The sequence below is a fragment of the Coregonus lavaretus genome, assembly GCF_964263955.1.
Source record: "Coregonus lavaretus genome assembly, chromosome: 1".
In the NCBI taxonomy this organism is placed as follows: domain Eukaryota; kingdom Metazoa; phylum Chordata; class Actinopteri; order Salmoniformes; family Salmonidae; genus Coregonus; species Coregonus lavaretus.
This window is the reverse complement of record NC_139988.1, coordinates 87,582,125-87,594,660: the sequence shown is the minus strand read 5'-3', so window position 1 is coordinate 87,594,660 and position 12,536 is coordinate 87,582,125. Positions and strand designations below refer to the sequence as shown.

Genomic DNA, 12,536 nt, shown 5'->3' with positions numbered 1-12,536 from the left:
ATATGCCATTTAGCAGACGCTTTTATCCAAAGCGACTTACAGTCATGCGTGCATACATTTTTGTGTATGGGTGGTCCCGGGGATCGAACCCACTACCTTGGCGTTACAAGCGCCGTGCTCTAACAGCTGATCATATTACCCCAGTGCTAGCCTCTCTACATTGGCTTCCTGTTAAAGCTAGGTCTGATTTCAAGGTTTTACTGCTAACCTACAAAGCATTACATGGGCTTGCTCCTACCTTTCTCTCTGATTTGGTCCTGCTGTACATACCTACACGTACGCTACGGTCACAAGACGCAGGCCTCCTTATTGTCCCTAGAATTTCTAATCAAACAGCTGGAGGCAGGGCTTTCTCCTATAGAGCTCAATTGTTATGGAATGATCTGCCTATCCATGTGAGAGACTCAGACTCGGTCTCGACCTTTAAGTCTTTACTGAAGACTCATCTCTTCAGTAGGTCCTATGATTGAGCGTAGTCTGGCCCATCGGTGCGAAGGTGAACGGCAAGGCACTGGAGCGACGAACCGCCCTTGCTGTCTCTGCCTGGCCGGCTCCCCTCTCTCCACTGGGATTCTCTGCCTCTGACCCTATTACGGGGGCTGAGTCACTGGCTTACTGGTGCTTTCCATGCCATCCCTAGGAGGGGTGCATCACTTGAGTGGGTTGAGTCACTGACGTGATCTTCCTGTCCAGTTTGTCGCCCCCTCGGGCTCGTGCAGTGGAAGAGATCTTCGTGGGCTATACTCAGCCTTGTCTCAGGGTAGTAGGTTGGTGGTCTGTTGATATCCCTCTGGTGGTGTGGGGGCTGTGCTTTGGTAAAGTGGGTGGGGTTATATCCTGCCTGGTTGGCCCTGTCCGGGGATATCGTCGGACGGGGCCACAGTGTCCACCGACCTCCCCTGTCTCAGCCTTCAGTATCTATGCTGCAATAGTCTATGTGCCGGGAGGCTAGGGTCAGTCTGTTATATCTGGTGTAATTCTCCTGTCTTATCTGGTGTCCTATGTGAATTTAAGTTTGCTCCCTCTAATTCTCTCTCTCCTCCCGGAGGATCATGCCTCAGGACTACCTGGCCTGATGACTCCTGGCTGTCCCCAGTCCACCTGGTCGTGCTGCTGCTCCAGTTTCAACTGTTCTGCCTGCGGCTATGGAACCCTGACCTGTTCACAGCAGGTGCTACCTTGTCCCGGACCTGCTGTTTTTGACTCTCTCTCTCGCTCTACCGCACCTGCTGTCTCGAACTCTGAATGCTCAGCTTTGAAAACCAAATGACATTTACTCCTGAGGTGCTGACCTGTTGCACCCTCTACAACCACTGTGATTATTATTTGACCATGCTGGTCATCTATGAACGTTTGAACATCTTGAAGAACAATCTGGCCTTAAAGGCCATTTACTCTTAAAATCTCCACCCGGCACAGCCAGAAGAGGACTGGCCACCCCTCAGAACCTGGTTCCTCTCTAGGTTTCTTCCTAGGTTCCTGCCTTTCTAGGGCGTTTTTCCAAGCCATCATGCTTCTACATCTGCATTGCTTGTTGTTTGGGGTTTTAGGCTGTATAGCACTTTGTGACATCTGCTGCTGTAAAAAGGGCTTTATAAATGCATTTGATTTGATGAATACCCATAGCCTAAAGCTGCAATACGTAACTTTTTGACCTGACCAAATTCACGAACTATTAGAATTTTAGCAACTTTTTCTTTAGCTATTTTAGCGCATGTTTAATACTAATCACACTTACCTCAAACAGCACACACAAATGTTACACTGAGACACAACAAAGCCGTTTAACATTTTATACTCAGGGAGTGGTGTGTGTGTGTGTGTGTGCAGAGAGGGAGGTGGAAGAGGAGGAGGAGGAGGAGGAGGAGGAGGAAGGGCAGGAAGAGGAGAGAGGAGGGACAATGTGTTAATATTACCTGGACAGGAGGAGGTGAACATGGGTAGGGCGTGGTTATCATGGTTCCTCCTGCGGTACCTCTGGACAAACTCTCTCTGGCTCTCCAGAATACTGAACCCTGCTGCTAGAGTAGTATCAAACACATACTGCACTCCTACAGGAGGAAGAGGAAGAGGAAGATTCATCTGGTATGGTAGATGCCTATGAATGTACTGCACGTATAGTTCACATACACACGCTGTGTTGTACTAAGTCATACACACTGTGTTCTAAGTCACACACACACACACGTTTGTTTTACTATACTTGTGAGGACTTTTTGGGGACCATCAATTGATTCACATTCAAAATCATTTTCCCCCTAACCCCAACTCCTAATGTCTAGAGTGTGCAAAGCTGTCATCAAGGCAAAGGGTGGCTATTTGAATAATCTCAAATATAAAATATGTTTTGATTTGTTTAACACTTTTTTGGTTACTACAGTGCCTTGCAAAAGCATTCATCCCCCTTGGCGTTTTTCCTATTTTGTTGCATTACAACCTGTAATATAAATTGATTTTTATTTGGATTTCATGTAATGGACATACACAAAATAGTCTGAATTGGTGAAGTGAAAGGAAAAAAATTAATAACAGAAAAGTGGTGCGTGCATATGTATTCACCCCCTTTGCTATAAAGCCCCTAAATAAGATCTGGTGCAACCAATTACCTTCAGAAGTCACATAATTAGTTATATAAAGTCCACCTGTATGCAATCTAAGTGTCACATGATCTTAGTATATATATATATATATATATATATATATATATATATATATATATATATATATATATATATATATATATATATATATATATATATATATATATATATATATATATATATATATATATATATACACACACACACACCTGTTCTGAAAGGCCCCAGAGTCTGCAACACCACTAAGCAAGGGGCACCACCAAGCAAGCGGCACCATGAAGACCAAGGAGCTCTCCAAACAGGTCAGGGACAAAGTTGTGGAGAAGTACAGATCAGGGTTGGGTTATAAAAAAAATATCCCAAACTTTGAACATCCCACGGAGCACCATTAAATCCATTATAAAAAAATGGAAAGAATATGACAACACAACAAAACTCACTGACCAGGCAAGCAGGGCATTAATCAGAGGCAACAAAAAGACCAAAGATAACCCTGAAGGAGCTGCAAAGCTCCACAGCGATTGGAGTATCTGTCCATAGGACCACTTTAAGCCGTACACTCCACAGAGCTGGGCTTTACGGAAGAGTGGCCAGAAAAAAGCCATTGCTTAAAGAAAAAAATAAGCAAACACGTTTGGTGTTCGCCAAAAGGCATGTGGGAGACTGCCCAAACATATTGAAGAATGTACTCTGGTCAGATGAGACAAAAATTGAGCTTTTTGGCCATAAAGGAAAACGCTTTGTCTGGCGCAAACCCAACAGGCCGAGAACACCATGTTTTTCATCGGCAGGGACTAGGAAACTGGTCAGAATTTAAGGAATGATGGATGGCTCTAAATACAGGGAAATGATTGAGGGAAACCTGTTTTAGTCTTCCGGAGATTTGAGACTGGGACGTAGGTTCACCTTCCAGCTGAAGCAACACTCGAGTAGGTTTAAGGGGAAACATTTAAATGTCTTGGAATGGCCTAGTCAAAGCTCAGACCTCAATCCAATTGAAAATCTGTAGTATGACTTTGCTGTACACCAGCGGAACCCATCCAACTTGAAGGAGCTGGAGCAGTTTTGCCTTGAAGAATGGGCAAAAATCGAATTGCTGCAAAAGATGGCACTACAAAGTATTGACTTGGGGGGAATAGTTATGCACGCTCAAATTCTGTTTTTTTGTCTTATTTCTTGTTTCTTTCACAATAACAAATATTTTGCATCTTCAAAGCGGTAGGCATGTTGTGTAAATCAAATGACACAACATCCTCCAAAATCAATTTTAATTCCAAGTTGTAAGGCTACAAAATAGGAAAAATGCCAAGGGGGGTGAATACTTTCGCAAGCCACTGTACATGATTCCATATGTGTTATTTCATAGTTTTGATGTCTTCACTATTATTCTACAATGTAGAAAATAGTAAAAATAAAGAAAAACCCTGGAATGAGTAGGTGTGTCCAAATTTTGACTGGTACTGTACTTCCGTAAATTTTTTCAACTGGTACCGGAGGACTTGTGACTCGTCTGAAGGTTCGGACGCTACAGACGATTTGATGAGAAGACCGAGAGACACAGATACACACTCACTTACCCAGGCTCTTGAGGAAGCCACAGAGTTTGTGTGTAGCCTCAGGAATGTCCAGACCAAACTTTACAGCAAAGAAAGGCAGAGACTGGGGACACACCGACACCACCAGGACCTTGTGTTTGGACACATCACACTTCTGCAATGATAAACAGAGGGAGAGAGACATGTCACACTTTGACCAGGAAGAGAGAGACCATTTGCCTGGCATCCACATTGAATGCCCCATACATTTCAGTGAAGTGAAACAAAGTTTAACCAAACAATCAGTCCGCATGGCAGGCAAAAAGACCAGCAATAAGAACATATATCAAAACTCACCTGACATGAGGTGATCTGGAAAGTACAGCAGATAACCCAATATACCCTTGTCTCTTTAGCTACCATTGAAGCATTGACATCACAAAACCTCTCAGATCTCCACAAGCGCTTGGCTTCCACTAGATAGCATAGCCACAATGCCATTCTCATTGAAAGTAAGTCTAAAAAGCGGTAGATCTGTTCTATAATAATAATAATAATAATAATAATAATAATATGCCATTTAGCAGACGCTTTTATCCAAAGCGACTTACAGTCATGCGTGCATACATTTTTGTGTATGGGTGGTCCCGGGGATCGAACCCACTACCTTGGCGTTACAAGCGCCGTGCTCTACCAGCTGAGCTACAGAGGACCACTGTTCTATGTGTGCTATTTCTATGCTTCCATTCTTAAGATTCATTTTTGCATCTTTTACTTTCAGTTTTGTAAACCAGCTTCAAAGAGATGAAAATACTATATTTAGGGGTTTTGAAAATATATTTTACAGCAGTTAAATAGTACAATGATTCTCTACACATAAACTGAAATTAGGCGAACTATTAGAATTTTAGCAACCAGGAAATGGCAGAGCGATTTCTGCATATTGCACCTTTAAGGTTAGGTTTAAAATACAATTTTAAGAAGCAAAGAGAAATTGGCGAGGTTTATGACTTTGTGGCTGTGGTAACTAATGACGACCCAAGTGCTTAGGAAGGCTAATCATGTGAGGTGTCCAGGGTCATATTCATTAGGGACCACCTCACAACACATTTAGTAAAAAATGTGGTTCTTATAAGGTAGTCCCTCTCTGTTTCAGCCTGTTCTTATTGGATAAGTCCAGATAGTCCCTCCCTGTTTCAGCCTGTTCTTATTGGATAAATCCAGGTAGTCCCTCCCTGTTTCAGCCTGTTCTTATTGGATAAGTCCAGGTAGTCCCTCCCTGTTTCAGCCTGTTCTTATTGGATAAGTCCAGGTAGTCCCTCCCTGTTTCAGCCTGTTCTTATTGGATAAGTCCAGGTAGTCCCTCCCTGTTTCAGCCTATGGAATACGTCCCAGGTAGCCTGGCGGTCCAGTAGTACCTTGTTGAGGCCCAGGACGCGGGCCACCTCCTCCAGGTTCTGTTGGGAGATCTTTAGGCTCTCCTCCTCGGACACACAGCCCTCACAGGACAGACAGGCACTCAGCAACACCTGCTGCTGGAGGGGAGGCGAGGAGGAAGGGACCTCTCCGTTGGCTCCATCTTTCTCCAGAAGGGAGCTAATGCCTTCACTACTCTGTTTCTTGTTGCACTGGAAATGACAAATCAATACATCAATCGAGGTTAGAATTGGACACAGTATAAAATGTTTGACTATCATATGCTAAAAGTCACGCACTCAAACAACTGGGACAGATACGATTGGATGGACTATTTCTGTTGCAGAGAGCCACTTCCACACTGCATAGTGAAACCACAGACATTCCACAGGCTTACCTGTTTAGTGCAATTCTCACACTTCTCCTTGCGTCTTCCCATGTTCACTTCTGACATGTTTATGTGAAATGGCTGTTGGATTTCATACGAACACAAGAGCAAGGTCAGTGAGCCATCCAACTCCACAGTAGACCAAACTCTGCATTAGCCATCCAACACAACAGTAGACCTGGAATCTTCACAACACTTCTACACATTCTCCTTGGACAACTGTCATGCCAACTACTAAGATCCAAACTAAATTGCTAGTATTTGTGTGTGTGTGTGTGTGTGTGTGTGTGTGAGAGAGACTCAACTCCACCCAACTTTTACATCGTTAACCATATCCTAACCAATCAGGATCATTTTTATCTCAACAGTAGCATATTATAATGATTTTAAACTGCCTATGGCGACAAAACAGTGTCCTGTCATCACAAAATAGCACACATAATTGCACCAAGTGTGTGTGAATAGGCAGGCAATAAAGCCTTATTCTGATATGCTATTACATATGTACATTATGATAACTATGTTGATGAAGACCCAAAAAATTGACCCAAAGCTCAAATCATCTGTGCTCAGAGTCGCCTACTCAACAACTACAACAAAATGAGTAGCTCGCCACATGTTTAATTTATTTTTAAAGTAGCTCTCATGCTAGAAAAGGTTGGAGACCCCTGGGCTATTGTATTCAATATTGGCTTACATATCATACAGTAACTAAAGACACAAATAACATAGTAGATTATTATTATATATCATCATCATAATTGTCTGATATATTATGTAATAAATACTAAACAACGGATGAAGCCTCTGTGAGAACATATAGGCCTATTATCCGGACCAAATAGAACAAGCAATTATGGTGGAAATTGCTATTTATATCCTGGTAATATGGTTAAATTATCTATTATTACGCTTTCTCTAACTAAACAGTAATTGGAGGCAGGAGAAAAATGTTCCCTTCTTACCATCAAATGTGCAATTTCTTGTTTGCCTCAGACAACCTTGCACTCCAGAACCCTAGCGTCTATGAACGCAGCACGGGCTACAGCTATGACGTCTATACCAGGGTCCATCGTCAGCCACGTATTAGTCAAATTAAATATTTCAATAAATACGTGTATATTATATCAGTGCACTCACCGGTTGGACGTTTTCTACTGTTCTGCCTTTAAATAAAATACTTCAAACACATCTCAAGAAGAAAGGGGGAGTTTGAGCAGGGGTAATATGCTACGTTCTGGATAGCATGTGATCTCATACAGCTTGCTCAGCAATATCTGGAGTGATTACGATACAGCAGAACGGCAACAATGGTCAATATGCGACGGTTTCGGTCACAAGACCAGCTACTGTTGAAATTAGTCGGGCGTTCCAGACAAGTTTTCACGACGACTTGACTTCAGAATACGTGACTCCATTGTGTTCACCAGTCTTTGAAGGGCGCATGCGTAAAACCCTCCCCGCCTCGACAGACATCGTCATTGCGTTAGCCTTGCAGCATTGCTTTGCAGAGGCAGTTGCAGCGCGTTCTGTGTGTTGGACGTTGGATTTATCCAACGAATGCATCAAATTGTATGTGTAGACTTGACAGAAATAGTAGAAAAATAGACGATGCGTTTCTATGTGTTTGTGTTATTATTAAAATATCAGAGACACAAGGTGTTTGAAATATTGGGCGGATTCGATTATGCTGAGCCGCGGCAACGGTCTTTGGCCCGTGATGTGAACGGTCAAAAGCGGTGAGGGAGGAGCGCCACAGTTTCAAACCCAGAGGCGCAACATTGCGAGACTTCGGGGAACGCTTGCGAAACGATCCAAACAGACCAGGCCGGGGTTTGGCGTTTGAGAAGTCAATGAGAGAAGTGACACATTATTCCTTAGTTAATTTTCTCGAAATCTAAAGGTACGACCTAGATTCGAACCTATGTCTTAAGTAGGTGAACATGTCATTACGCGACTCTCGTGAAAGTGATAAACTGACACGTTTTCATTTTTTGGCAAAAACAACTTTTTATGAAGGAGTGCCTTTGAGTTGAAGGCTTGCATATGCGCACTTTGGCGCGAGACGACCGTTTAAACGTGTAGATGGCCTACGCATGAGTTTAGTTTGCCAACGTCCCCAACAAGTGTGGTTGGAGAAGCAGTTTTAGCCTATTTTCATACTGTACTGTCTTTGGGAGCTCCCTGCTCAAATCGAACAGTAATCTGCCTTGCTCGGTCATGTTGTCAACAAGGCAGCATTGTGCACTGTTTAGGAACATACAACGTCTCTTTTCCATAAAATATATGTTAGAATTTTAAAACTAGTTTCACTGGGAAGGCAGTTGAAGCGTTTTTATCAAACGCAATACATTTTGCACCTGAAAACACATAATCCTACGCATTACTCCACGTGCTTAATTACGTCACTTTGGTTTTGGGCCGACTTCGCCTTCACTTTGAACCGGGCACCTGGCTCACGCCCGGCAGGCAGCCCGGTTCCAAAACTAACGCAATCAATTTTCACCCGGTGCAAGACACGCCTACCCGGGCACCCAGGAAATACTAATCGAATCCCCTCATTGCAACAGTTTTAAACTGCTCATGTCATCATCCAATCAGTGAAGACTTACCCCGGAAGGAAGCAACACCCCACCCACTGTGTGTTTTTGCTGTAAAATGAAATGAACTGAAACTTCTCTAAAAATTGTAAATGTAAGTTTCACTATCATCAAGCCGATTTGTCACATTGTTTCCTGTGTGTATCATTTTGTGGAGTTTCGTTGAAGAGTGTAAGGTAAGACAGAAATGAATAGATACGGATACAAATTATTTAATTCAAAGTATCATATAGGCGAGATTATGGGTGATCGTAAATAGTCTACCATATGGTACTTGGATGCTCTGGGGTTGGGTTGTCTCTTAGGCACACAAAAAAAAAATGATATTACCCGCTGGGTAAATAGGTTCAATAATAAGTTAGTGATCCTGAGTGGCGCAGCGGTCTAAGGCACTGCATCGCAGTTCGATCCCGGGCTGTATCACTACGGACAGTGATCGGGAGTCGCATAGGGGAGGGTTTGGCCAGGGTAGGTCGTCATTGTAAATAAGAATTAGTTCTTAACTGACTTGCCTAGTTAAATACAATTTAAAAAATGGTCACTGATGAATGCAAAGCCGGATGTTTGAACCGGGAAATAGTTAGAGATGAGGGAATGGGGAAGCAGATCTGAAATACAGAAGGCCTTGTAACGTCACTACTTCTGCCACACATCCTCCCTGTTTCCTTGGAAGTAAACATTGACCTACCATAGAATTACAAGTGTAAGCACCGGTTCTTCTATATTACATAGCTTTTGACTTTACTGTCTGTCTGTCTGTCTGTCAGATGGGGTATATGCAGGTAGAGGAGCACACCTCCAACATGTTACACCTGAAGAGATCACCTGGCATCCGCTCCTGGTCGCTGCTTGTAGGTAGGATCATTTGTGTGTGTGTGTGTGTGTGTGTGTGTGTGTGTATGTACATTCAGTGTAAATATGTATTTATTTGAATGCAATGTCAAAATAAATTGACCCAGCATTTAGTCCTTTTTCTGATTACAGGTATTGCGTCCATTGGCCTGGCTGCTGCATACTACACCTCAGGTATAACCCGATTTACAACCGTCACCATACTACACCTCAGGTATAACCCGATTTAAAACCGTCACCATACTACACCTCAGGTATAACCCGATTTACAGGCGTCACCATACTACACCTCAGGTATAACCCGATTTAAAACCGTCACCATACTACACCTCAGGTATAACCCGATTTACAGGCGTCACCATACTACACCTCAGGTATAACCCGATTTACAACCGTCACCATACTACACCTCAGGTATAACCCGATTTACAGGCGTCACCATACTACACCTCAGGTATAACCCGATTTACAACCGTCACCATACTACACCTCAGGTATAACCTGATTTACAGGCGTCACCATACTACACCTCAGGTATAACCTGATTTACAGGCGTCACCATACTACACCTCAGGTATAACCAGATTTACAGGCGTCACCATACTACACCTCAGGTATAACCCGATTTACAACCGTCACCATACTACACCTCAGGTATAACCCGATTTATAGGCGTCACCATACTACACCTCAGGTATAACCCGATTTACAGGCGTCACCATACTACAGCACTGCTTTAGTTGAGTACAGAAACAGTCTGGTACCTAGGCCAGTCATCATTGACATAATTAAGACATAAAAATACCTGTCTCTCTTCCCTCTTTTTTCCTGTCTTTCCAGACAGTATCCTGTGGAAGCTGTTCTACGTGACGGGCTGTCTGTTCGTGGCCATGCAGAACATGGAGGAGTGGGAGGAGGCAGTGTTTGATAAAACCAAGAATGTGATTGAGCTGAAGTCCTTCAGTCTGTACGCCCTGATTCTCACCATGTGGAGGAGAGGCCAGGAGAAAGGTGAGGAACATCATCACCTAATGTGTCCTGTACTTTCACATTGACTCTCCTTTAACAATAAGGGTAGGATGATGGGATGAGTTTTCAAATCCAGTAAACGCAGGGGTCTTCAACCGTGGTCTTGGAGAGCTACAGGAATTTTGCTCCACAAACTCACCCTCTCTCCTCCTGTCTCCCATCTCCCTCCCGTCTCCCTCCCGTCCCCCTCCCGTCTCCATCCCATCCCCTGCCTCTCTCTCCCGTCCCCCTCCCGTCTCCCTCCCATCTCTCTCCCGTCCCCCTCCCATCTCCCTCCCATCCCCCGTCTCCCTCCCATCTCTCTCCCGTCTCCCTCCCGTCTCCCTCCCGTCCCCCTCCCGTCTCCCTCCCATCCCCTGCCTCTCTCTCCCATCTCCCTCTCGTCTCCCTCCCATCTCCCTCCCATCCCCCGTCTCCCTCCCATCTCCCTCCCATCCCCCGTCTCCCTCCCATCTCCCGCCTCTCTCTCCCGTCTCCCTCCCATCCCCCGTCTCCTTCCCATCTCTCTCCCGTCTCCCTCCCGTCCCCATCCCGTCTCCCTCCCATCCCCCGTCTCCCTCCCATCTCTCTCCCATCTCCCTCCCGTCTCCCTCCCGTCCCCCTCCCGTCTCCCTCCCATCCCCTGCCTCTCTCTCGCCTCTCTCCCGTCTCCCTCCCATCCCCTGCCTCTCTCCCGTCTCCCTCCCATCTCCCTCCCATCCCCTGCCTCTCTCCCGTCTCCCTCCCGTCTCCCTCCCATCCCCTGCCTCTCTCCCATCTCCGTCCCGTCTCCCTCCCATCTCCCTCCCATCCCCTGCCTCTCTCCCGTCTCCCTCCCATCTCCCTCCCTCCCATCCCCTGCCCCTCTCCCGTCTCCCTCCCATCCCCTGCCTCTCTCCCGTCTCCCTCCCATCCCCTGCCTCTCTCCCGTCTCCCTCCCGTCCCCTGCCTCTCTCCCGTCTCCCTCCCATCCCCTGCCTCTCTCCCGTCTCCCTCCCATCCCCTGCCTCTCTCCTGTCTCCCTCCCATCCCCTGCCTCTCTCCCGTCTCCCTCCCATCCCCTGCCTCTCTCCCGTCTCCCTCCCATCCCCTGCCTCTCTCCCGTCCCCCTCCCGTCTCCCTCCCGTCCCCTGTCTCTGTCTCTCAGTGGTGCTGGACATGAGGCACCTGCGTGACGTGTGTGTTCAGGAGGAGAAGGTGCGCTATCTGGGGAAGGGCTACCTGCTGGTTCTGCGGCTGACAACAGGTTTTTCCTACCCCCTCACACAGAGCGCCACCATGGGCGGACGCAGGTACGACTGGGGTCTGGAGGGGGAAGAGATAGGGTCTTATAATAGACAGAACATGGAAGATGTTGTGTTAAAGGATCAGATCACAGGTCTCCCAGGATAGGAGAATATTGTAGAATATTCAGCAGTATATTGTAGAATATTTAGTGGTATGGAACAGAAGTCAAATCAGCCATGCTGTCTAGTCTTAATCACAACTAGTTGTTTGATCATTTTCTTTCCCCCGCTCCGTCAGTGATGTGGAGGCGGTGGCTTCGTTGCTCAAGCGCTTCCTGGGTCTGGAGGAGCTCCAGTGTCGTTGGGAGCAGGAGGAAGAGGATGAGGAAGAGGAGGAAGAGGACCCAAGCACTGACTCAGAAGAAGAGGGGGACTATGAACCCTCAGTGCAGTAGAGATGAGGAGAGGAAGCCACTGTAGACATGAAATGCACACAAATATATTTTACAGCATTTCATAGTATTATCCCTGATACTGTAAATTGCCTTAAATACTCTCTAGAATGGTAGTTTTCCACAAAATATTTAAACTAAATCATAGTTTGGTGTGTGGCCTGTTCTTAAAGACCAATGATCATTACTGTATAACTGCATTACAGACTAATACTTATAATTACAGTGCCTTTCTATTTAAATGTCATCAGTATTTGTGTGGAAAAACTCATTCAAACATGCCCACAGAATAGGGAACACATTTAGTGTGTTTGAGACCACTCAAGTGAGAATCTTCTATGCATGACTCTACTCACTACAACCATTCATCTGAGTGCATGTGACCGTAAACTATAATCAAGCATGAAGGATTTCCAGGGATCAGTTAAGAATGTATGCCTGTTTTTATGTGAAAGTTAA

At 45.3% G+C, this 12,536-nt stretch overlaps 2 protein-coding genes across 4 annotated transcripts in view; one reads left to right on the top strand and one right to left on the bottom strand.

Annotated features, from left to right (window-relative positions):
• LOC311137308 (nuclear prelamin A recognition factor-like) overlaps positions 1-7,371 on the bottom strand; it is a 32,804-nt gene extending 25,433 nt beyond the window's left edge. The window contains exons 1-5 of one of the 2 annotated variants that reach the window (XM_084171733.1): positions 7,080-7,371; positions 5,949-6,020; positions 5,554-5,763; positions 4,178-4,310; positions 1,917-2,051 (exon numbers count right to left, since the gene is read on the bottom strand). In XM_084171733.1, the coding sequence (XP_084027859.1) occupies positions 1,917-2,051; positions 4,178-4,310; positions 5,554-5,763; positions 5,949-6,005 (535 nt within the window). In that variant the 5' untranslated portion in view covers positions 6,006-6,020; positions 7,080-7,371. Of the gene's footprint in view, positions 1-1,916; positions 2,052-4,177; positions 4,311-5,553; positions 5,764-5,948; positions 6,021-6,904 lie in introns of both variants that reach the window. The other variant, XM_084171734.1, reaches the window with a different exon arrangement.
• A 62-nt stretch (positions 7,372-7,433) lies between these two features.
• LOC311147159 (cytochrome b-245 chaperone 1 homolog) lies at positions 7,434-12,324 on the top strand. Of its 2 annotated transcripts, none has more exons than XM_084183796.1 (6): positions 7,434-8,633; positions 9,307-9,394; positions 9,524-9,565; positions 10,232-10,402; positions 11,547-11,691; positions 11,924-12,324. In XM_084183796.1, exons 2-6 carry the CDS (start codon positions 9,307-9,309, stop codon positions 12,078-12,080), a joined length of 603 nt encoding a protein of 200 aa, XP_084039922.1. In that variant the 5' UTR covers positions 7,434-8,633; the 3' UTR covers positions 12,081-12,324. The 2 variants fall into 2 exon arrangements, with proteins under 2 accessions (XP_084039922.1, XP_084039921.1); XM_084183795.1 differs by having other exon boundaries at positions 8,573-8,715.
• The last annotated feature ends 212 nt before the right edge of the window (positions 12,325-12,536 follow it).